General features: G+C 39.1%; 1 protein-coding gene across 1 annotated transcript in view; it reads right to left on the reverse strand.

Moving 5' to 3' along the window:
• LOC131264596 (neuropeptide SIFamide receptor-like) overlaps positions 1-26,187 on the reverse strand; it is a 33,885-nt gene extending 7,698 nt beyond the window's left edge. The window contains exons 1-3 of the mRNA XM_058266871.1: positions 25,192-26,187; positions 16,686-16,880; positions 1,569-1,716 (exon numbers count right to left, since the gene is read on the reverse strand). Of these exons, the coding sequence (XP_058122854.1) occupies positions 1,569-1,716; positions 16,686-16,880; positions 25,192-26,187 (1,339 nt within the window). The remainder of the gene's footprint in view (positions 1-1,568; positions 1,717-16,685; positions 16,881-25,191) is intronic.
• Between the last annotated feature and the right edge of the window lie 1,193 nt (positions 26,188-27,380).

The following is a 27,380-nucleotide window of genomic DNA, read 5'->3' on the forward strand; positions in this document are numbered from 1 at the left end:
GTACAATAAGCAAATCAGCATCAAAATATTATTTATGAAAACTTTTTGCTCGAATAACACGTCTGTAGGGACTATATGTTTATGTGTGTGTGTGTGCTTTCTAATAAGGCTTGTTTATTAGTTTCAATCAACATAATGTTATTCTGAAAACCAATTTGGTTTATTCATCTTAACGGCCACTCTTTTCGGGATAACCATTATTTTCCGAAGTTGCTTGAATTGGCGTTATTGTGAATCCAGATCATAACAACACATTTTTCTAAGCTGCGTTCCTAAGTCAGCAAGTTCTTGAAGTCAATTAATTATGTGTTCATCTAATCACATTGTTGCATTGTTAAAGTGTTATTGATGTGCTCGTAGGATTTTATTTGATAACAGCATGGTTTGAAGCGTATTGGTTGTTAGCGACGACAATACGGTCACTAACCACCAGATTTCTTTCTAATTTTTCGGTTGCATTTGTGCAACATAAATATCATTACAATGGAATTGGAAATAGAAATCGTAAATGTTCTATTGTTCAGTCGAGTATGGTCCAATCAAGACACAAGCCTTAAGTTTAGATTACATTACACAAGTAACCATATAAATTTCTTAAGGTAGGATGGAACTTATGAAACCATTGAATCATTCAATCGCACTTAGAATACTAAAATCACCTCGAATCTAACGTTTAAGAAACATTTGGAGTAATCTTACGTAGTCATTATGTGCCGTTGTATAGACATTTAATGTATGGGCTGTAAAACTAATTTAATTAATAAACAATAATATGGTTTTCTCGGAACACACAAACAATTTCAAAAGGTGAAGTGAATTTCAATAGTTTAGTATTTCACAATAACAGAATGATATGGAAAAGTGTGGTTGGTTTATTAGGGTTACACATTTCACATGAAAATAGGTCGGAAAATATAAATTTATTGGTTGTCTACCCGTTTTGTTTTGGAACTATTGTTAAGACTCCGTAAGGGTGAGGATAACATTTTTGCCAGTCAATTCGATAAAGTGAATTGAGTTTCATTGAAAGCTTCAATACTCATCATTCTAGATCAATACCATTTGTTACACATAAAAAACAAGTTAGTTTTATGGAACCTGTTTCATATTCTACATTTTGTTGTGAATTACAAATATGTATGCCCTTTTGAATTGGATTCGTTATTCGTCATAAACACGTGTTGGGAATAGTAAAAATATTTTAAAATTAGAATTATATGTTTCAGTTGGTTACTGCTCGTCGAATGTTTTTCACGAAAAGAAGAAAATAAAAATTAAAATGCACATTTCTGCTAAAATGTTAAAACGAGCAAGCAATGTTGCTTTTGGCGACATTTAACTGTATGGCTACGTTATCAATCGGCTTCCTTTGTTTGAATTAAGATAATCAACACCTCAAAACTGTCAAGTTTGTCACCAAATGAGCTGTTAATTAATCATAAATATTTTGGCTCGTCTCCCGCTGTGCATCGTAGGACACTTGATACCCAAGAGTGATATGGGTAGACATTTGCTCATCGTCGATAGCAGAAATGATAGCTGGGATGCGGTAAACACTGACAACTTACCCGCCAGGAAGCCAATGAGCCAAATGAGGGCAATTGAGCGCCAGGCACGTTCGGGTCTCGGTTTGTAGCGTAGAGGAAAGCATATGGCATACCATCGATCAATGGATATGAACGTCAGAGTTAAAACTGAAACTGTCACCGAGACAGTCTGTGAAGAAAAGAAAACAAAATTGTTTGTATTAATAAAGAGGAAATCAGAAGGTATATTTGAAAATTGTGTAAAATCGAATGGATGGCATAACTCCGCCCCGCAGTTTTTATTAGAGATTTTACAGTTATTGAAAATGTGTCACTAAAGGGTGCAAAACTTGACATATATCTGCCCTTAAATCAAAAATAATTATGAGTGAAAATTGTTGGATTGATTTTCTGGATAAAACCAAACATATTTTTAAAACATCTTATTCATTCTCACAAAATAAATCCAATACATTTTATCAAGCTCCGCAAGTGCCACATCTTTGACTGAAATTGCTAATTTTTATTTGTGCAGGGACGGCAATGATAAGTAATTTGGAAACGAAACTGCGCCATAACACCCGCGGATCAATATCATACCTGTACTGGAATTATTCCTGGTGGTATTTCTTGTTTCAGAATTTATTGCAAGCGCATTGCAATAGCGATGACCTTTATTAACTTTTCAACGTGAATAACAAATTTCCGGTCTATAATTATATATCACCATATATTGAGCTGAGTGCGTATTATGTATGCTAATTTAAGCATATTGTGAAGAATTTAAAACTTTTTACAATCATGTACACTGTGTTTTTGATACTTCATGAATATTATAATTGTGTTGTGATCCGGTTGAATAGGTTGACTCTTTTATCATGATTTAAAAAAATTACTTTCAGTTGTTTTAAATTAATATATTTGATTTTATTTAGTTTACATAAGTAGAAAGGATCATCGATAATTGTAATATTATACGATGATAAATTGAACCGCCCTATCTATTCAGAGATTTCATTTGTGATTGAATAACGTGACTTGTAATGCGGACCAAATCAGATGTAACATTCCAAAATTACATCAATAAAAGACTCTGTATTGGTACAAATCTTTCAACGAAACCTTTTGCAACAAATTCGAAATAGCCACCACCATTGAAGCGCCCAACACGTGAAGCGTTACAAACATTCTCCGTGATTTGAAGTTGACTTTGCAAATAAGCAAGCGTTCAGTCATCTATAGCTATCAGCATAGCGTTTGCATCAAATCGGTATCAAACGAGATAAACTTTCAAAATCCAAAATCTAAAGAAGCTATGATTTTCTTTGCCTTTTACCAACGTTTCTTTGTCAACAAAATTATAAAAGACGCATTTTCGATATTGACAGTTTTTTTCACCTCCAGCCGAATTATGGAGCTAGATCTTTTGCCCAGTTTCAATAAGTCGAATTAAGAAGTTTCATGACTTTGAGTCGATTTTCAACTTGAATGCGCCCTGTAATGCAATAGAGCATGACACGGTTAGAGGATTATTGAAATTTTATCCCCAAGCTAAGGGAGAAGCAGAGAGAGAATTATGGATATTACATTATGGGTCTCTGTCTCTAGAATTTTTAACGTTCAAATTATTATTGAATTTTTAAACCTAAGTTGTATTATTAAGCATACTTCTAAATAAGCTTAAATTAAAAAGTTTATCAAAACTTTTAATTCACGGAATAAAAACAACATGTTAGAAAGTGGATGCCGTAATGAAATTAGCAAGATGCAATATACTACAAACATGTCATTAAAAATTGAAAAAGGTTTTTGATTTGTTTTCCACAGTTTAATTTACTTATAGTTTTTACCTCTCTCTGAATACCTGTAGCTGATTTGCTTATTATTACATTGAATGAAAAGGTAATCAAAGCTCACTGGCAAATCAATTCCAGAAAATTTAGAGCGGCATACTGTAGAACGGGTCACTCTCAATCAACATTAATTTAGGAGATAATCACTTTTGAGAAGATAGCCATAAGCCAAGATAAACTCTATCTTGTGAATAGGTGGAAAGCGAGAGTAAATTTGACAAAGAAAACTAGAGCAACTGACACTGCATCTCACTAGCCAGGCAAGTGAAATAATCCGTTTTACCTCTACGAAAGAAGAGTGCTCCCGTTAAGGAGGACGAAGTGGTTCTCGTAACCTGTTTATTCTTACTAGAGTTCTACTATTCCTGTACCAGCAAACATTAACGTACACGTCGCTAGTGGAACAAACATAAGATAAAGCCATAAAAACTAAAAGCATAAACATTAAGATTAGGTTGAGCGTTTCTCTTGCTCTCCTATTTTTAAGAAACGCAAGATACAGACTGATCAAAAATAATCAAATAAATGTCGCAAATGCTCGATTGTTCTTAAAAGGTCTGCTAGGAGTGTAACTGTTGACAAACTTACAAGTCGAAATAGTTCTTTTATCCTCCGTTTGAAGGTAGCGAAACCAAATGAATGTTAACACTGCAAAAATGGTACAAAGTCAATCTAACTTTAGTTGAAAAATAAGTTTTACAAGAAAATATTTTTTAAGTCTGATTCGAAACATCTGGTGTATTTCAGGTTATCGAGTTGACTTGCAATCATACAATTGAATTTAAGTCAATTCTCTCTTTGTAAGCTTTGGCTATGTGGTATCTATTTAATAATAGTAACTTGTAAGAAAAACGGTTAATTCAAATCTAAGTTCCAACAACGCATAACCATAAGTCAAGTTTTAATAAACTTGATTTATGTTTTGATTGATCAAATTTCATTACATGCTAACAAAAATAAATAGAATAAGCAGCTTACAGTTTAGAGACGACATTTTTTTCAACAAGATAAATTAAATTAACCTCGCGTCATTATACTTACTGTTTTTACACGAAATCGTGTAAATTAAAAACACATTTGGTTAATAAAAGCAAATCACTATTTATGTTCTTTAAGATAATGTAATAAAGTATTCAAAATCTGTATGGCGTAATCCTTAAAGAAACACTTATTATTCTTGCAAAGGGCGAAAAACAAGCAATTTGTATGCATCTTAACATTTGGACCAGTGCGGTTTTCGATCGATAAACCAATATCTACAGCATCTTTATTTATTTGAATTTCTTCCCTTTCGGACGATGGATATTACTTTGTTTACGCAGCAGGGCGTATCAATGGGGTGCTTGTGTGACGGTCAAGTGCCATTAAGGCCAAATTGTTGGCTTATTTCAAACGAATCTGCACGGGTAAGCTACTGTACGTTCCGGGTATGATACTTTTACAGTATCGCAGGTAAAATTACCAGAATGCTGACAAGATAAACTTCAATGAAGACACGTGCAGTCCGTAGGCACTCGCTTACAAACGCCTTAGTCGCTTGCTTTTCAGCTTCGTTTTTGTCGCTTAGGATAAATTGATCCGGCAATTGAAAGCTATTTGTAAAAGTTATTGTGGCCATTTATCAACCCCTGACGCAGCTGTTTAAGGTTTTTTTTAAGATGTACAAATGTTTCCAAGTTTGGCATGACTACGAGGATGACTTTACTGACATGGCATATTGGAAGGAATAGCTCGGTGGCTAACAAAGATCCTATTTTTTGTGATTAGCAATATGTAGCGGTTGTGTGTTCCTTGAAAGCCGTCAACTCCGAAAGACGATTTGTTTTTCAATAAAACTAATCATCTTACGCACATACGTCTGCAAGGTGCAACACATTTTCGTCGGTAATGAAAATAAACAGGTAGCAAAAAATGCAAAAGTTTGTTATAGGATGAAGCGTACTTAAATTGGTAGTTTACTATACAGAACCGCAACTACGTGAGTGTTCTACCCATGATAGAATTACCGCGCTTCAATACTCTTTCCTATGTTTACAGAGCACTTAAGGAATTGAGGATCCCATTATAATTCACAATAACAATCACCCAATCAATGTCTCTTGTTGTACTCAGCAGGCTTGGTTGATGACTTGGTGGCTTTTTGGAAAGTACAGCCTGACAATAAAGTATCCGTACAGTCACCAATTTCAACTTTAAGCCTAGTTATCTTAGGGACTACGTGACCTAGGACAACCATTTAAACGACATATCGTAGATACACTTCTATTCTATCCAATGAGTACTTAAAATTTTGAAAAAGTTACTTGCAGTTCACTTTGTTTTAAAGATACCCAAAAAAGGCTCAAAACCGATGACAAAAAAGTTTCCGTACACCCACTTTTCTTGACGAAAAACACGGGTTTGGTGAGGTTCTAGTAACCAAAGTATCATCCTAGCCAATATTTCGAGTTATTAAGGGTCTAAAAGAATGGCGGCATCAATTTTATAATTTGTCGAATTAACCAGGATCCAATTAGATTAAACCCAGCAAACAGACATCTTTCGTGGTTACTTAATCGCTATGGGAGGGTGATTGTTCGAAAAGCTATTAAGTCCTTCATACTTAGAGATCTCAAACATGACGAACGAAGTGTCTACATCATCAATCATATGATTTGGATTTCAACTCTTAAGAAGATTTTTCGGAAATAACAATAACATTGCATTATTGTAAGTTACAGACTTTTCATTTCGTAGGAAAGAATAAGAAAGACTGGGGATTTGCAAATCGCTGAATTTTGGTGCCTTTGGCGTGTAGGCTCAGTGTTTTATACACTATATACAGACTTCATACAGACAAAATTAAGCAATTTGGCCAAAAAAAAAAACGAATAACAATAGACACCAGACATCGAACTGAACCATCGATACGAGCAACGTTGTTCCAACTATTAAACACAGTAGTTGAGAGTTTATGTTATGGGGTTCCAAGGCCATTAATCGAACTGGAAATATTAAATTAATTATGAATCATCTGTGGGACATGGTCTACTTCGCCCATTTTGTCACTTAGCCAAGCCATGCCTAGATTAAACTTCGTTATTTTACTCAGAGAACATATTATTGAACATTTAAATAATATGTTCTCTGAGTAAAATAACGATCCCAAGAATAGGCCATGTCTTGTCCAAAAGTGACCACTTTATGAGACCGTACAAGTGTTAACCGAACTCTCAAAGTCTCCGGAATTGATTTATATACAACATTTGTCGAAAGATGCCTAGATTTACCATCAACGGGACATTATCATGATCTTAGTAGACATCTTTAGAACTATTATGAGATCGGGTTAAATTTCCAGCATCTTTCGAGAAAAAAAAGTGGTAGAAATGATGCCTTGGCACTTGCAGGCTGTTATTGAGGCAAGTGGTATTGATCGCCACATATTGGCACATCATGTACGGATGGCACATCATCAATACTCATCATGTACGGATACTTTTTGTCATCGGTTTTGAGCCTTTTTTGGGTATCTTTAGAACAAAGTGACCAACAAGTAACTTTTTCGAAATGTTAAGTACTCATTGAATAGAATAGAAGTGTATCTAAGATATGTCGTTTAAATGGTTGTCCTAGGCCACGTAGTCCCTAAGATAACTAGGCTTAAAGTTGAAATTGGTGACTGTACGGATACTTTATTGTCAGACTGTATTTCTACTTATTTACGTAATAAGAAAGAAATTATATTTTCCAAAAGAAACATTTCAGTAGTATTAAAATTAAAAAAAGCTGCGTAAAACATTTTTTTTTTGAAATGTTGTTTTCCTAAATAACTGGCAGATTTTAAGAACCTTCCCATAATAATTATTCAATTTTAATAGGTGCTCAAAATAATTGGTTTAGATGTGATCTTTTCACTTTTTTTGGCTCTGTGTTTCATTTCAATTCAATTAAAATAATCACTCCAGTTTATACTCATATTTGTGGTAACATTTTCTATAATAGATAATATAAATTCCTTAAGCATTTATAGTTAGAATATTTCATAAATTTCCTCAAATTTTTCATGTTTAGTTTAAGTTTCCTCAGTTAGTTTAGCTTTGAAAGGTATTTTATAGTAACCTGTTTGTATGTACCAGACAACGCTTTTAAAAACACTAAAAACACTTTGGAGTAAATACACTTATTCAGGTATAGACAAAATTGCGTAACAGCTTATAATATGAAAATAGTTTGGTCAATGCATTGCACTGCTAGTCAGTTTGGTAATGATTGGAGCATTTTATTTTAGTCAAGCATTCACAGGCAGCTACAACTCGATTTCAGTCGAACGAAATTTGCCAGCAGTCAATTAGAGCCAAGCAATAAAAATGGAACTGTTGTAGCTATTTCACCGAACCAGCGATTTTGAGGTTCGAAAAGTAATATACTCTATGTTTGACGAATCTAAACAAAGTATCTCAAAGAACAACATCCTAGGTAAACATTCAGTTTTTGCGCCGCTCTTCAAGAATGGGAATGGCGGTTTTGCGGTTCCAGGTCACCCATTCCCTCCGACCAACACACTGCACCGATGGAGAACAACTACAATTGCAAGCTCCACTAGGAACGGAGTCGTCACGCACGCACGATCTGCAGCGCAACGATCCGACCAATATGGCACGCTACGGTTTTGGCCGTGACCGGGACCAGGAAAGCGGTTAAACGATCCTTCGTGCACACGAGCGATTGGTGTAAAAAATAAGAAAAAATCATAGAACGCGCCGCTAGCGTGGTTTCGCCTCTGATGGTGGTGCTCTTGAGAAGGATTTCTTGTTGCCCTTGCCTTCTACCGAACTCAACGTCAACCGGTTGCCCAACATCGGCGAGCAGCGTCAGTGGCGAGACATAGGAGCGTGATTTTACCCATGTTTGATGCGTCTAGGCGGGCCCCGGTGCGGTCCGATGTTTACTGATTACTTTTCTTCACGCCATTTTTCACAAATCTTTCATCAACCCGGAACGCTGTCGAAAGGCACAACCTTCGCGTGGTCGCAACCCCTTCTGTTCGGCACAGCACAGGTTCCGCCGTCGCGGTGTAGGCGAATCCCAAGGTGGAAAGTAAACAAACATCGGAATGCTGAGCACCTTGCCGGGTGATCTGAGGTGAAAATATTGGTTCAGGATTTGGCACATTACAGTCACTCGCTACGGCTAGTCGTTGTCGACGCGGGCGTCACTGAGCTTTCTCCACCGGAGCGTTCAGACGGAATAAATATCACTTTTTCGGTCAGGTAGAGCCGTTGATAGAAAGCAACTTCAAACGTGAAGCGTCCCAAATCGTTTTGTCACTTTGTTCACTGGCCTTCGTAAGTGGTTCCGAAGCAACGCCATTTGCCTTCAGCATGCATTCAGCTTTATATAAGATCAAAATTACTTCTACGCGCTCCGTTGGAAAAATGTTGGCGAAAATTCCAAAGCCTTCCCTAAGCTATTGTACAAAACCCTGTGGACTCAGACAACCGGATGGAAATTTCTCGGCTACGACATCAGGCCGATTGTTGCTCGGGTGACTGGGTAATATTTCATTTACGTTATCATAATATTTATGAGCTTAGGGAATAGAAAGTATGTACAGGCAAACGAAAACTTGCTAGCACAGTAAAAAGTGTATTGGAATTGGACCCGATGAAAGTATGCTCTCAACACAGAAACGCTATAACTGAACATTTGAAATGAATCAAAGCTGCATTTCGATTTTAACTTCTCCCGCGAGTAGGGAACACCGGGAATCAGTCGTCTATTTAACTCGCTTGGGTGAATCTGGTTCATTCTCGTACGACATGAATCACACGCCAACATGAAATATAGCACCGGAAAATGGTACGATGATGAAAGAACAAAATCAACTGGTACACAGATCGTTCAACATAGCGTTCTCTACGGTGGCCTATTCCAGTAATGCTCAAGCTAAGTCTTTGGCCGGTAACATGCGCATTTGACATGGACAGGGAATTCGTTTGATGTGTGATTTGTATAATCGAGAAAAGGAAAAGTTATGATTGCATGTTAGAATAAAAAAGTTATGATGCTCATCTTATACCTTTTCTTCCGAAAGTTTGCTTCATGAAAATAAAAAAATACCTGCAAAAGGAGGCACATTGGGTCAACGTAAACAAAGTCGTTTTTGGTAGCTACTAAGGTCTTTATGAGTCCTATCGAAAAGATGTGGATGAAACTTATATGATCGATAGTTTTTGTACAGCTAATTACTGTAAAACTAATTGCAATCCAAACAGTGTAAAACATTCTTAATTATTGTTTCTGAAGTTAAGAAAGCACATTGCTTCCCCTCAGTGAAAGTGTGTTTATTGTAAGTATAGGAATCTTCTTGGTTTCCTGCCGGGAGCCTCTCCTTTCTTTACCGATCTCAGCAATTTTAGGTAGTTGAAACCAGGTCCACGTAAATTAACGAATAGAAACATAAATTAGAAGGAAAACTATAAGAAATTAGACTAGATGTTATATCATCAAACTTTTTTATATTTTGATTTAGACTAAAACGTACCCGGTTGACAAAAATTCAAATTTTTTGCAGCTGTCATGTAGTACCAGCAAGTTTTTCCATGGCAGATTGCTGGGACTCTTGCTGGAACTACATAGTACCAGCAACAATGTCAATTTCTGTCAACCGGGTATAACAAACCATGAAACCACGAAATGAACTAAACCAAAAGTAAGGCGAGAAAAATTTTATCGTTATTGATGTAACCTTGGCATTCAACCAAGGAGGAAATCAACCTACAAAAAAGAGGTGGACGGTTTTTTCGCATGAAGTTTTGCGTTGTGAATGGAAAATGTGTTCAGGCTGGCCCCGGTTTTCGTCACCAAACACCAAGCGACGAAAACCGAGGCTAGCGGACTACAGTTCTTACGTTTATAATACCTACTCAAGACTTGCCTGACACAAAACAAACGTTGGATGTGATCATTATTCTCGTTTGAAGTTTTAGAGGTTGATATGAAGGTGTTCTTGAAACTATACGTAGGTTGCCTTTTAAGTTTCGGGATTTGAAAAAACTGGTGATGCAATCTACCAACCAACAATTTTATCGTAAATTTTGACGTTTTTGAGGTTCTTAGAACGTTTTGACATACGAGCGCTATTTGTGTTGTTAAAAAAATGTTTAACCTTTTAGCACAGATGCAATGTTTAATCAAATTTACTTGCGGTATTTTACGGTATTACTTCCCAGAAGACACCGGACAAACTTTATCGATTGAACTATCTCCAAAAGGACACAACACTCTCAAACTATTGTTAATTGGTTGGTATAAAAATTCTTTTTTTTTTAAATGTGAACAGTGTATTTTAGATCCACTGAACTCCGTGCTTTTAATACACGTTTTTACTAAGTATTAATTTGTAATCACTTGTTAATATTTTTAACATGTTGAAGATTGGCCGCTTTCTATTATTCCACCATTTACCGTGATCAATTGGAAGTCTACTGTAGCTTTCAGTGCAAAACACTTTCATGCTAGTAGAACAGGATACTCATCTTCTTCTTTCCGTTGCCTCTAAGGGATTTGAAAATCCATTGAAAAAAAAAATTCTAGAACAAAAGATGGAAAGTAAACTGTCCGGAAAATTAACCTGTTTTTTTCAGCTAAAATATATTTCTAGTTCTAATTAAACAGTCTAAGAGGATTCAAAATGTAATTATCATTTACGTCGCAATAACGGGTGCATAATCTTCTCTAACTTTAAACTGTTCCGCAAACTATCCCATTGTTTTATGTTGAATGCCGTTTGCTACCCACACTTACTTTTACTCGACCAAGAGGGATGTAAAAACCTGCAGAACATCTAAAGTGACAAATTGTTTATTTTTCGTGTGTCGAAGAGTCGAACAGCGCAAAAAATGCTTAGTTGTATGCTAAAAGGAATTTTAATACGCACTTTTCAAAGTGTTTCCTCTTTGACGAAGTTCCTCTGGCGTAAAATTCACATTCACAAATTCATATCTCGATAATGCAGAGGTGTGTGAAGCCGATGTAGAAGGGAGTGAAGAAATTGATATTTTCCCTCGAGCTTGGATGAATGCGTGAACAGAAGAAAAAAATTACGCTAGGCAAACATGGCCCCGCAGCATGTGACATCTTTGTACTCAAATTTGCGCCCCTTACGACGGCTCCACAGGCGAATCTATGATCATTAATCATTTAGCCGTTTATCTAGTGAAAATGCCGTCGGTGTCGGAACGCATCAGCGAGCAGTGAAACGCAACGCAGCCCGCCCAGTCACAGGCGGCCGGCCGGCGGCGGATTTGTACGACATAATGTCAACGATTTTACGAGAAAATCTCGACAGAAACATTTTCCACCTACTGCCGAAGGCAAACCATGGTTGGAGTTTTTCTTCGCCCGCAGGACAATGCCACACGCGTAGCTTCGATCGACTGCATAACATCATCGCCACAGTGACGCGCTCGGAAAATATCATAGCAAGTTTAATAAATATTTATTATTTTCAGTTAGGATCCGGTTCGCTGGATCAGTAGGGGAGTATGGGGGGAAAATTACGTAAAATATTGATTTTCCGCTTTTTCTATGGAAAATACATGGTAACTTGTTAAAAAGAAGAACAATAACCAAATGTAATTGTACGCGTTGAATTGTATGAAAACACGTGTCATTAAAATTATAACGCGTTATTCGTTATTATAAGAGTAACCTCATGTAAATTCATCTCATTTGTCTACAGTCGATGTTTGCTTCTTATTTTTTTACCCGAGATCTTGACAAGGTGAACCGCAATACCTTTATAATATGTTAATGTATTTGCTATTCTATTATTACCAGGGCTGTATTATTTACGTTTCTCCCATTAGTAATATACTACTCAACATTTTTCTAAGATAATATATTTTTGCTTTTTATGTTTGTTTTTTTTTTTCTTGTGCCCCGTATTCCCCTACAACTTGGAGTTCGGAAGTTCGTGGCAGGGATAGGACCTTCATCAAGTAGAAATATGAGGCAGAGGGAGAAGGTCTGGTTTGTACAGGTCTGGGTGATTGAAGGTGAGATCCCTTCTTTTTGTCATTCGCTTTTCGAGGAATGCCGGAACGATGTTGTACGTTCGTGCCCCGTGTTCGCGACCCGCTGGGGAAATGTGTGGCGCCTTGCTACGATTATTATTATCCCAATAATTTATTAATATTATTAATATTTTTACGATGCATGCTTCAGTTTGTGGGAATATGCGTTGCAATTTCCTTGGATCCCAACCGTCTGCATGTTCCTTCCCCTTTCGTAGGTTTCACCCGTCCCACAACCGGTTGCAGCGGTGCGCCACGCGAGAAGGACACGTACCGCAACGTGTGATAATGGGTGGCATCATTAAAGAAGCATATTTTACGGGCGCTTAATTTAATTTACTTCCCATCCGGACGTCGGGTTCACTCTGCTTGACGAGCAGCGCAAAGCGGTTTGGATGTCTGGTTAGGTCGAGTTAGACCAAGCTGCCATGGCCACGTCCGTCAAAGATGTGGCCAGAATAGGGCGGTACACTAACGCAGCAACACACACATGAAGAGTTTGAGTGCGACACTGGGCGGGTGACAAGTTGTAAATGTTTAGTTCCGGCGCAGCATCGGATGACTTTCGACGGCGAGGGCGAGGACGTGGTGGATGTGGTGAGGAAAAGGGACGTGGCGTAGGGACAGGCCTTGGGAAGTGATGAATTGCAATTGTTGCGTGACGTTCGCGTCACAGCTGGAAAGCGGCAAACTGCCCCAGAATTGCCCTTTCGAAGTGCACCCGATTGACAAATACTATTGACCGAGAAGGATGAAAGTGATGGTAAGTTTAATTAACGGAATTATTTTCCGTTTTGACCATCCGTCTCCCGTGTTTGTGCAAATACATCAGAACATCCTCGAGCCAGACAGCAATTTGCAAAGAATTGTCAACACGATTAATTATTTCTCTCGCTTCACCCTTCCGCAAAATACATAAAAGATACATCGATCGTTCTTGTTTACAGGAAAAGGTTTTTTTTAAAATAAAAAGTTTATTTCGAATGGCAATTTCTTTTCTTTAAAAATAGGGTTAGTTTGTACATATTAGTGGTGGGTAAATCCCCTCTATATATTTGAATCATTCCGGATAGCCACATCCAAACTCAAATCCATCCAGTCGCAAGACGATATAAACCAATCATGCCGGTCTGGGAATCGAATATCCAAATCCGAATCTTTATCAAATCCACAAACTGGTATGTCGTTATTTTCGTAAGCAAAACATATCACTCATTTCCCATGTCCGATTCACCATTTTAAGTAGTTCTGTTGACAGTGAAAACAACTAATACAACGAAACATCGATTAATCGTAGCTATTGAAAAACGGCACAGTGATTTTGATTTGTAACACTGTCTAAAGAAGATTCTCTATGGAGAGTCTCGTTTGATACAACACTTTGCTAAAAACGTAAATGAGATCTGAATGCTCGTTAACCCGTGGGATAAACGTGATGGAAGAACGCTATAGATTACCGATGTTCTAATGTAAATAATTTTGTGCGGGCTCAGTTCTGACCACTCAATTTCAATTATACCACATTTAGTGAAGAAAAGGATTATACGTCCGAAACTTTCACATTATGATCGTTACTAGTTACTAATACTACTAAAAAAAATAGTTTCCGGCTGCCACTAGAGGCGCCACAGTAGCGCGCTTTCCTTGGCTCAAATTAATAATGGACAGACTTTATTTCTTCTTGAAATCATGATTTTTTCCCAACTCTACGATAAATCGCACGAAAATCTCTATGTCCAATGCATCCTATTCAGCGTTCGAAACTAATAAACTGAATCGTATCTGAATCGAATCACATCGAATTCAAATAGGCACGGCTCAAGCCTGAATCAAATCAAGTCAGATTCGGATCATATCGAGTTCTGAACGAATCAACTCTGATTCGAATTCCACAAAATTGATCCAATTCTTAAGAAATCGTCAAAGGATCGAGTCTTTGAGTTTTACAAATCCCGATGCTACCAAAACTAGTGGAAATAGATCTCTTAATTTAACGATGTTTTTATATTTTCGCATCAAATAAAATAGAGCACAATTTTCCCCAGTAAAAGTCGGCATTAGATAAGGTATCATCAATGATAATAGATACAAATCCTAGATACGTTATTATGCTGTTAATATAACTGGTTGCTTGCAACATTCGATCGCACCATTGTTTTCGTCATACCTATTCCATCGCAGACAGAAATAATGTAATGAATTTTGGAATATTTTCCACATTCACACACCACCGTTTGCAAGCAGTGGAGCACAATGGTGCTCGATTTTAACGCTGAATTTGCCCGTAAGCGGCAACCGGTTGCCAACGAGTCGCTCGCATCGTTTGAGATATGAAAGTGTAATTGATGTCGAACGAACGCCATTCCTCCCGAAATCTCCAGCTGAGCTCGAGAGCAATAACTACTGTCGAAGATGGTATCGCTGCGATGTGCTGCACCGTTAAGTGACTTTGTCCGTGAAACGTGCTGTGGTTTGGTAAAAACAGACCACCTACGGCGAAGCCACACAAATGGTTGTGCGGTTCAGACAATGCACTTTTGGCGGAGGCAGCAACGCAAGCGAGCTCAATTGGCCCAGCATAAGCTGTTCAGTTGTTCAGCATCTGAGCGCTGCAGTGGAAACGTGACACCCGAGATACTTACCGCTCGGTTTCCAGCGTATTTGCATTTTGAGCTATGCTGGTCCCGTGAGCTGAGATTGAGCGTGCAGCAAATGCTGGAATTTGGCAGCGCCCTTAAATGTATTGTCGATTGGAACATATTGTGTGGGCTCGGGGAACGAAAGGCGCTTTAGAATCCGCATCGGCTACGTGCGAAGATCCGATTGTGCTCTTATCGGGTGTTCTCGGGCGATCTGTTGTCCCGAGAATGAGAACCAATTGCTTTTAGTGCGAGGAGGAATGTTCCAGGAGAGGAATGACAATTTCGAAATTCTTATTCATGAGATTTCGAAGGTTTTTTGTTTCAGTAGCTAAAGAGCACCAAGCAAGCAAAAGAAAGCATTTGAAGCGGGAAGTTCATATGCTAGTGATATTACATCACCCTGATTCCATGCGCACATTTGTTCTCGACAATTATAATTTAAGTTCTTTCTAGTTTAGGCTGAATGAAGTTTCTCACAATAAGTGAAATAGTGGCATTTTCATATCCCGCTCGCCAGTACTGTTGTGTGAAGCAAAACACCAGGCGCCTCCATTAAATAATGTTGTGTAACACTACACTTTTTAATGAAATCATCTAAATTTTACATTTGAATCTTAGTTGTAATAACAAACACAAAACCAACATATACGGTTTCACCCTTCTTGATAAAAACAGCACATCATAAAAATGCACAAAATCTATATTTGTGATGCACTTGAACCAAAGAAACATTCTGTAGTTTTTACGTAAATCAATAATTAGTAGCAGCAACTTTGAGGATTTCATTAATATGAACCCACGTTTAGGTTCATATATATATGAAACATATATGGTTCTAATGAAAATAGTCCTCAAGTCGCGTGTGTATGGATCCTTGACCACTACTATAAAATCCAAGGGCAGCACCATATGGCGAAGTGTATTCGTTGAAGGTTATGCAGCAAGGTTTATACCGCATGGGGGAATCAATGAATTATCAATAAATTTTAATATGCAACGATTTTAACAATAACATTAAATTAAATAAGTTACAAATGAAAGCTAAATCTTTTATACCAAGCAAAAACACACGCACAAGCGCCTATCATATCGAATTTTTCAAATTTTCCGTACGTTTTGATTGTTTATCTCTAATATGCAATTAGATTTGAGAAAACAGGTTAAAAGCATTTGCTGATGGATGGAGCGCGGGAAAAATGCTTAGTTTTTTATAGCCCTCCTTTGAATCGCGCCATTTGTTTATATAGATCAGGGGTCGCCAATTTTCAATGTTGTAAATTGAAATATAATTTGTGCTTGGAATATGATTTAATTCAGTTAAGTTTTTAGGAAATTATTGTTGTACAAAACTCACTTAAGAATTTGTTAGATACATCGTGAAACTCAAATTTGATTAATTCTAAAACATATCATATTTCAAGCTATTGCAATAAATAACCTTTGATCATGCGAAACAAAATGCACAAATTTAAATAACATTATTTAAATACAACAAGCTGCAGCTCCGTTTTTGTTAAAATCAATCGATTGAACGAGTTTCACGTTCGAAAAATCTTTTGCCGAGCTCTGATCCCGAGCGCTCTGGTGATGATAAAGGAAACTCACCTGGAAGTAGATTACCACCTTGCACATGGCCTTTCCCATGAACCACGTTTCGGTCACATCCCAGACGACGGTGGGCGGGAGGCAGAAGAGAATGACGAAGAAGTCGGCGACGGCCAGGTTGACGATGAAGATGTTCGTCACGGTGCGCATCGTATGGTTAGTGTAGACCGCTATGCAGACCAGCGCATTACCGACCTGCGAGGGTGTGGGAACGAGAAACACGAAGTGATAAGTCGAAAATAAATAAAGCATCAGTGAAAAGTGCATCCAGCATCCGCCGGTAATGTCCCGTCGAGTGTTGGTCGCATCGCAACTTTGTTCCGTTCAAAAAGGCATGTATGCTTCTCAAAGCCTGCACCGAGCGCAGCGACAAAAGAGAACCAAGTAGAGTTGAATCAAAGAAAGTGTTGAAAGTACAAACTATTTTCCTGTAACCAATTGGGCGATGACCGGAATGTGCTGTACGGAAAAGCCGGCAGAAGAGACGAAATTGTATTCGTGCTCATTGAATCGACAAACACCAGCTTCCGGCGGCATCGATATTGAATTCGCATGTTTGGTGACGATAGTTTTTGTTGTACAACGTCATTATCGTTATTTGATCATGTAGACGCGAGATTCAACGCTACCGAAACTAGCAGAGAGTTTGCTGTATGTTGTTGTTTGCTTTGGCACAACCAACAAAAAAAAAAAGGGAACACCAAAAGAAAATCCTACACAAACAATTTAATCAATTCCCTTGGCAAATCTAACATATTCGGCAGATGAACAAACATCAAATTGCTCACACATACGCACACACACACACAAATACACACGCGAACATGCTTCCAAGCATTGAAGGAGGAACAATCGTATAAGAACGTATACGTATTTAGCATACGTCTTATTATAGCTCAGACGGAAGCTGCAGGATGGCCATGATTAACGACAAATCATGACATAACAAACAGGGCAACGTCGGCGCAACCGACGACTTGTCCAGAGTCTGTTTTCGACGTTCCGTGCTGGCAACCGCCGCAACTAGACGATGACCTTAATGTGAATGGTGTGGAAGGCCAGGGTCTGCCGGTTGCTCGGGTTTGCAGCGGATTGCAAGAAGCCGCCACTGTTGATGGAAAGATTTACCATTACCGTTATCGGCAGTGGTGAAGCGAGTGGGAAAACAAATACCAAGCCAAATGGATGCCATGGCGATGTGGCGTGTGTTGTACGGGTGGACAGTGCAAATAGCAGCGCATTTCGATGTAGGCAACATAAATAAAACATTAGCCGAATGGAAGCTGTTAATGAGTAATCGAAGGGGCTAAATTTAGCCACCGAAGGTCTTCGCACTCGATCGCCATATCGCAAGGGCAAAAGATCAGTGCGGTTAAGAAAGATGTCGTCACTTTGGCCCAACGCCGGTCAAGGGATGCCGTACATTTGCTTTCCCTTTTTAAGTCAGGAACCATTCGGCGCCGGCCAGGAATGCGAGAGTTGCCGTCCTTTTGCCCGGTAGTATGCAAATGAAGCTAAACGAGTACATGCAACATGCTAATTCCGTTGCGTAATTTATGCCCACAAATGTCAACCCTGCCAATGCCATTTTCGACAGCTGTGAGCTGGAACGGCTTCCACGTTTGACGCTAATGAGAAGCAGCGTGTGCCTTCGGGTTACACCCGGGATTCAGAAGATGTCCTGGAAGTAGGTTAAACGCGTGTTTAACTAGCTTCTAAAGGACTGCCAGCAGAGACTGTGTCTTTACAGTCGGATACATGGTAGGATGGGTGCTCCTTCAAAGGCCCAAGCTGTCGCACAATGCAATTATAATTTAAGCTCGTTATAATATTTGCCTGCGGTCTTCCTGAAGAGAGCTTCATCCGGAATTGTTAGTGGTAGTTCAACATGTCGCGTCGATAAGCTCTTCGAGCTCCAAAGAGAAAAGCAAAGGCGGGGTGAGTTTGTTGAAACACGATTCAGTGACATAATTTAGTAGCACTCTGTTATCTAGTTGCTGCTTGTCTGAGAACACAATCAACTGAGCATCACCCACTGCTGAGGAGCACGTTACAAGTTTTCGATTGATTTATGGGTGTTGATTTTATAATTTTACAACAGGATTGCGTTGTCCCCGCAATTTTGTGTCCAGACGAGATTTTAAATATAATTTTTGGATTTACTATGCTTTTTCACCTTCACCAGTTGTTTTAATACTAGGAACATTTTAACAAAATGTTCGATATTTCGCATCAAACTAAATTATCATTGATTTGCTCTTATGTTTTGTGTTAATTTAGAACCTAGATCATTTTTCCACGTTGCTTAGAATACACAGCTGTCCAGTTTCTATAAGTACACTTGAATACAAGGTTTAAAAAGCATGATGTCACCAAATCGCAAACTTATGTATTGGTTTAAATTTTTTGGGGTTATGATAAAAGTAAATAACATCGTGTGTCTTTTTCATAAATACAACTAAATAGATATAAGGCTAACGCATAATCACTTTGTCCAAGTATTATACACGTATTAATCTCTGTTATCTATCTCATTCATAATTTTAGACCAGTTTAAGTTTTGCTTATAAACAGAATACTGCAAGCCAAGTCCCCTAAGAAGTTTCTAACGGGAAATATGAGTTCGTTCTTTATATCTGTATCATTATCAATTCTAATTACCATTATTAATGTAGCACAACTAGCTATTCAGATAAACATCGATGTTTATTGATATGGCAAATTAGTCATGGATCTCAGGTCTAGTTGCATAGTTTGTTACAACATTCAGACATTTTTGTATTTGTATGTGTATGTAGTGTAAGTTTTGGTGCTTTGAAAATTATCTTCATCTTTGGATCTTATGGATGATTGACAAACAGTTGATGGAACTCAAACAGTATATAGCCCTTACTTTGGTTTTATTTTTTTCACAGGTCTTAAGAAAGTAGAGGAATTTTTCCAACTCAATGAACGGATTAGCTCTAAAATCCTGAAATATTATTTTTCTGCAATGCTTTTCCCTTCTGCTTCTTCTCGCTTCATGATAACAATATGATATCATCAGTAGTTTAATTTTTGATTTTTCACTACTGATTTCATAGCATCTGAACAATGTGGCTTAAACGCATTGCATGTGGCTTAAACGTTTTATCACGAGTTTTTTTTCAACAGTTTATGATGTACCGCAAATTTTTGTATTTTTGTATTTAATGTTTTTAGTCTGAACAGATGAGAACCAGCTTATCATACAATATATTAGATAAAACACACGATAATTAAAGTGGTCTGATAGCATTTGGTCAAAGTGCAGATTATAATAAAAATGTAAGGTACGTTTAGAATCTAATCTGTTGATGGAAAGTCTCCATTAAAAATGTTGCTATTGGTGAAGACGTTCAAAGGTTTTAACCGTTAATTATTTTTTATTCTTGAAAACTGTTTATGCTGTATTCGTGAAAGCAAGGAAAATGATGATGTGGATTAACACAATGGAAGGTAAATTGAAAATGTTTCATGAATAACTTAAAATGTTGTTTATACACCAAAAAGGGAAAAGTTTTTGTTACACAGAGGTTCTCGAATAGTACGTCCAGTTTAGTTTTGTGCTGGGAAACCACCAATACTAAAAACGATACGTCCGATGGGAGATTGTTTAGACTGTTTGGATTACAGGAAATCCATTTAAGTCGAGTCTGGACCGTGTTTATGCTTGACTCACAAAACGTCCTTCCCGAAGTAATGGTACGGACGCGGTAGATGCTCCTGCGTCGTCGGTGACAGTGGACAGTTGTTGTTTCATCTATACCAGCATCGGCCACCCCGACCGATGTTTATTGGAGTCGCTGCCCCGTAATCTCGGGCCAAGGATAGCATCGAGCCGCCGATTTGTTGGAGCAAGATGAAAGGCATTCGTCCACACGCTGTACTCACGCACACACGTGGCCAGTACGATGCATACCAATCCACCGTCGCTCGGCGGTTACGTCAAATTGGAGTTCGGTAAACATGAGATACTTGAGCGATAGTCGCATTAACTGACCGATGCGAATCGGCAGCTCCCCCGTAATTCGTTGGTCAACCGCGGAGATACCATGGCGGATATCGACGGCGACGTTTGCGAAACCTAGAAAAAAATTATAGCCTGTTGAAATGATGTGATGATCTCACGTGATTGATACATTTTGGTTATGTTTTCATACAAGCTAGATATAAAGTTATTGGAAGTAGAGCGATATTGGAAAACGCATATGTGTATGTCATGCTAACGGCACATTGTAGAAGGAGAACAATGTTATGTTAATGAAACATTTTTTGTATTGACTTTTTTTCTAGCTAAAGGATGCAATATTTTCTACTCATTGTATGTTATGTTTATGGAGATGTTCATCATAACAACGTTTTTCTTTGCCTTTCGCAGCTCGCTCATTCCTCCTATCGAAATTTTCATCATAACCCTATAACAAATGGAGCAAATGGGTCAAGCTTAATGGATTGAGATTTACCCTGGTGATGACATTTCAGCAGCGCTCAGCTTTAATCAATCATTGCAGAATCTGCTGGTTCGGAGACGACCTTCCCGTAGTGACCACGAACGCGACGAGTGCCTTTCATGGTTGGCCAAAATTGCCCAGCATCAGCCGGGATGTCCCGCAGAGTTGTACGTGTTCACGGGTGTACTTCAAATTCCGTTGAGGTTTCGGAAGCGCTTCTCATTCTACAGGGTTCGCAACTTTACTCAACCGATTCGTAATATGAAAGCGGCTGTGTTGTGTTGGACTACGAAGCCTGTAGTACAATGGAATTTTGTGGCATACACGCTAGAATCTAATTTTGCTAATGAAACTTTCGATGTGCTCTAAACAATTGATCGGCATTCTTGACTAGCTGCTAAGCCATGGCGCGGTTAGGCTTACGAATCCGTCCTTCAATGAAGTAGAAGACGTTCACTAATAGCAATAGCTCGACTGTGAGCCATTACCCTTGGCTTGGAAATTACGTTCCATTCTCCACTACAAACCACGGGGAAATCACTCATGCTTCACATTGAAAATATGCAAAGAATGCTTTGTATTTCCCTCGAGGAACTCAACACCTCCCCCCTCCGCCCCCCTGTAGTCCTTGTCCTCCCACATGCAACGCCAGCCAGCGACACTAGCTTTAAGTTCACCGAACCAGAACGGGGATGCTGCTCTTACGCTGCCTTCAATAAAACGGGCCTTCTGGTCTGATTGATTGAGGCGGCAGTCAAGTGAAAACCTAAACTACGGGAAAACCCAACGGAGGCAGATCGTTTTCGCCCAGAGAAGATAGTTACAATAAATCACCGATACCTGCTGAGCAACATGCTGATTATTGGCCAACTGGTGCGTGCGAGGATAGTCGCTGCGACTATGAGGCTCCTATATCTTGGGGAAATATTTACAGAACCAGACGGTATGTTATAAAGCTTATAAGCAATTCGTATGATTTTATAATTATTCAAAGTTAGTGCAGTTTTCGATGAAGATTGAATGAACATATTATGAAAAACAAAAGTCTATTTTCTATAAATTTTGTTCTATTCGTTCGAAGATACTAGTTTCATCTTCTGTTTATTTGACCTAACCACTAACTACCTTATTTATTATAACCAAAAAGATAGAAAACAAATATTTGCTTGTGCTTCTTCTTGCATTAACGCTACCTCGGTTATCCGGTGTTGATTTGCGGCCACTTCCGGAAAAATTATGACCCTACCAGATGTCATAAAATGGTTCATATATAACCCCTAGCGGTTTTTGAAAATTCTTTGTCGCAGCTAAGGGGGAACTTTTTTATGCTTTGGAATTTTGCAAAAAAGTTGTGCTTCCTGTAATCGGATGAATATAGCTGAAGGGATTGTGAATAAACGACGAAAGTCACTTGGGAGTTCGCCTGGAAAACTGCGCTCAAACTTCCGTTTTTAAGTGTAGATGACAGCTTACGTTTAAGAAAAGCCAAAGGGTGTGTTTGAAAAATAGAAAACAAGTAGAACCCATCATTTGTACAATACGGCCCGCACCGTGAAAATAGAAATAAAAAAAAAGTAGAAACCATCCATCAATACTAAAAACTGTGCGAAAATCATAGATTGTTTTTTATAAAGAAAAGGACTGCTAAGCCTAACGAGGGTCATTGCCTCAGGAGATGCAAAAATCTCGTCAGGGGCAGGAAAGGAGACTTTGTAAGGGTTTCTTTCGGAAGAGAAAACATATTGTATGAAACTTAAGTTCAGTATATTCCCCCAGATCGGTAGAAGCATTAGCAACTATTCTGTCAAACTTTTTAGTTTAGTTTAGTTAAACATAAACGTACATATTAAAGCAGTGGTCAGATCAATTGAATGACCATACCATTTGGTATTTGATGCTTGAAAGTTATAAGCAAACATCCATGGAAATGAATTGATATAAAACAAATTTCAAACCGGCCTAATGGCTATTATTAAATCGATTAAAAATATTACGAAACTTCTGTCAACATGAATAAAATATTATTTTCATTATACTACCGTCCTTTTTCTAGTTGCACACAAAAAATTTAATATACATCTAGATAACAAATAATAAGTGTACTTCAAAAAATTTTTTTAGTAATTAAAACTTGCGAATGGAATACAAAATAGATTTCAACGCATGGTTATTTAAAAAACTATATATTTTTTAATAGTTTTACTTGTTTTGGTGAAATTTTAGTAGTTGAATAACTGGAAATACATCGTATAAAAACTATTTTTAAATAATTTCTGATAAAACATGTTAATATTCAAGAACAAATGAAGATTGAACTCCAATTCCTCTGAAGCCGATATCTAAGTGAGAGAATAATACAAAAACTTGGAAAGATAAAAGGATCTCTTCGATAGCCCTTTGAGGCATGAAGCTTTCATTTGCACTGTGCGTAAAGCCAGGTAGATTTTGTTACAATATCAAGACTGATTTCAAGACCCCCATTCGACACGTCGGATGCAAATGGCTTAACGGGAAAAAGTTTTGCTATCCGTCGTCTTTCGCGAACACCGTTCCGCGATTTGCTCGTTTTCGCTACTACTTCAGAACACAATTACTATTTCGTTGGACGGAAGTATCCTGGTTGAAGCGCAAACTTTCCAACTAAAACATTTCCGCAAGTACTCTTGCCGACCTGCGAAGCGAATAGTGGAAGATATACCCTTCCGGAGAAGCAGCTTCTTTTGTGTACAGGAAAAAATATCTCAACACAAGAAAACATGCTAACTAACTATTGCGCAATAGCGGGAAAGTAGGCGAAAAAGAAAATTATTTTCCCAACCCCATCGAACGTTGTTTTGCACCATTAGCAGAAAACAAGAGGCGAAACTATCTGTTGAATGGCGGTTTTCGTTTGAAGTGGTAGGTAGGTATGTTACCAGGCTCATTTCCGCAAGAACCGCAAGAAGATAGTTTCTCATTCTAGTTAATTTTATGAAATCAAGAAAGGGGGAGAACATTTGCCTGCGACGTGTTTTTAGCAGCATAAGTTTTAACACGCTTTCAGAAACTTGCTCAAAAATGAGCACAAAACGAAGGGATATTTGTTAATATCTTAACAAGAATGAACACCTAGTGGTGCTCTTGTGTTCTTTGATGTCTATGGCCGATAGCTAGTAACATCATCGCAATTGTATCAAGGGTGCTAATTGAATTACTTCTTAGTGCAAAAGAAACTTATTTTTTGATCGAAGTCGTAAGTTTAAATCATTTTATCGACATTTCATAAGACAAAACTAAGACCAAGTGAGGCAGGATGCCCCCATGGGGTAAATTGCACCAGCACTTTTGCAATTTTACTAAGCTATTTAAAACCGAATGAAGCAAAAGAATATGTTCATTACTGGTTTTATAGACAAAATGTGAACATATTGACTCACAGTGGTGATACACTAAACATACCACTGAAAGGTAATGACCAAGAAGGCCAATGTAATCCTGTAAGAAATAAGGTTTAGTGAAATATAATTTTTTCCACAAATCAAAGTTTAATCTGAAACCTAACCTTAAGAAGAACCATGCAATGCGCCAAAGTGAGGGAAAATATGAGCTACCATGGAATTTGTGTGGGATAGTAGGTGCAGTGAATCACGTGTCAGATTATCACACCTGATCCGTGCTTATCACAATGTTGCATAATAAACATCGCTGTAGTTGAACGGAATCCATATTGCTGCGGCCCGTCCGGTATGGCAGAAATTGATACATGATGATTATGTAAGTAATGTTAATTGAAAAACAGAGGGCCGTCCTGCATATGCCCGCTGCTCACATGTTGGAATGCAAAATCACATTCCTTACAATGGACGTTTTTCCTATGGTGTGCTCAAGGGCATGCATCGTTTAGCAATAGCCATTCAACGCCATCGACAGTAGTCGATGCCCGTCGGCGACAAATGAGCCGTCGGGAAAATAATGTACCACACACAAACCCGCTCAGCACACATTATTATCGACTGCTTTTCCCGCGGAGAGAGGGGTGTGAAAAAAGAACTTACCAGTCCCATGATGAACACCACCGTGTGCGAGGCAATGAGGATCCATTCGCCCGTCGAAGGATAGATGTAATCCATCAGCAGCTGTCGGTACTCGTCGTACGTCAGATTGCAAAAGTCCGGATCACCAACACATGTAACGTTGTGGTCGATGAAGCAGTTCTCGTTGTACTCCATCTGGTACTCGTCGTCGCACAGCACGTCATTGTGGTTGTCCAGATTGACAACCGTGTAGTAGTGGGCGGTGTGGTTCTCCTCCTCCAGCGGCGACTGGAGTGTCGCTAATTCCAGCTCCTCCAGCGCCAGGAACGCCGACGCGTTGTTCGGGGACGTTGTGCGGTTGGATCCAGGGAAATCTTCCGTTCCGGTGGAATTGCTTGCCTTGGTCATTAGCACCGGGCCGGGTCGCCCCCGGCTCGTGTTGCAACTTCCGTCCATCGATCCCGTTTCCCCGCGGCAGATGGGTCCGCTCCCGGTCCGATTGTCCGCCCACGTCCAACCCACGGCGTCCGACGGCGGGGCGAACCGGGGAGGCGCATCCTGCGTTTTACTCAAATCACGCCGGAACAGGAAATGTTTTTCCGCCGCTTCGAACGACTTCAACCCTCCGGACGGGGACCGTCGGTGGACACTTGGCACGCTTGAACCCATCCTCGTGCTTGGATGTGTGTGTGTGCCTGGTACGGTGTCGCCCGCCCCTCCGTCTCCCGGTTGCTCCTGCATGGCTGGCCGTTGGTTTTGAGCCGGACGCGGATCAAGCGGACCTGTCAGCGATGTCAACGAGCTGTCAGCCAAGCTGGCCAACGGGGACCACCACTCCGGTTCCGGTGGTCGCCACTCGTTGCCGCTTCGCGTTGTTGAATCACCGACCCCGGCCCCAGCCCCAGCCCCAGCCCCAGCCCCAGCCACAGCCCCAGCCCCAGCTATTCCGATCGATATGCAGCTTACATGGAACAGCAGCAACGTGGCACGGAACGGCCTGGACGGGGCACGGCACATGTTCGGTCGTAGGTGCCAATTTATGCGCCAAGGGCCATTGCGGTGAAAATTCACTACCATTTTCTAGCTACGGCTTGGGCTTTTCCGCACTCGTTCGCTTTCTTCGCTTGCTAACTTCCTTTGGGGTAGGATGAAATGAATGCGTCAAGTAATGTTTGTCAGTTCACGGTAACCCACACGTGCACGAGCTGAAGAGGGATATGTTTTCTACGCACACGTCTTTCAGTAACATTATTTCACAAACGCGCCTGTAGCACGCACCGTTGTTCTTCGTAAGTGGAATGTCCTGGAGGCGGCTCAAAGCTGGAATGTGGCCGAGCTTTCAACCACAGCTGGGCTCCTGTGTGCGGGATACACAAAAAGAAAACGGATTAGGTTAACAAGAGACCATATGATACTCCTGGAAAAATAATAATAATAATGTTGCAATTGCCACAAGAAACCGGACGACCATGACCTGTAGCGCCGGAGTATTATTTCCAACGAAAAGATTTTTGAGATAGCGATTGTAGCAAAGACTTGCGCCTTTGATGGGGTTGTGCATTAACTCCTTTTCTTCTTGGTCTTCTTCTAATTTTTAATCTAGCTTAAATAACGTGTTTACTTTATTACTGTTAGATTAAGTTAGAGAAAAGTGGGTCGTCGGTTGAACTTTGAGCTAGGCTAGGTTGGGGTTTGAACTCATGTCGTCGAGTGAACAGTTAGTAGTTTCGATAACGAATAATGATAAAGACCAAAAACTGATACATAAATACATATGTCATTTAATATACATTATTTTTTATTTTTTAGTACGTTTAGGGAAAAACTGTTTTGAAAATTTATTTTTTCATTTAATTTATCAATTTTTTCACCTTTTCTAGTATAATGGTTTGCTCGCTTTTTAATACATATAACTGCGGTTAAGTGCCATGGACAAATAATGCGAAGCACCCATGGTCCTAAAACAATTTGTTAGGTGTCTAATTTGTGATAACCACAAAATTATAACTTTGCCAAAGCAAACATCAAATCTTTAACGATGCCAATCAATGTACTTGACAGTGATGTGCAGCCTTGGACGTAATGTAAATCAAGAAAATGTTAGGAAAGTATGTGAAGGAAAACATCGACGATGACGCAAAACTGCTACACAGTTTAAATATTCTGCTGTTGACAGAAACTCATCGAAGGCTGTCTCCGACGGATATCGA

The sequence above is a fragment of the Anopheles coustani genome, chromosome 2 (assembly GCF_943734705.1).
Source record: "Anopheles coustani chromosome 2, idAnoCousDA_361_x.2, whole genome shotgun sequence".
NCBI classification, from domain to species: Eukaryota; Metazoa; Arthropoda; class Insecta; order Diptera; family Culicidae; genus Anopheles; species Anopheles coustani.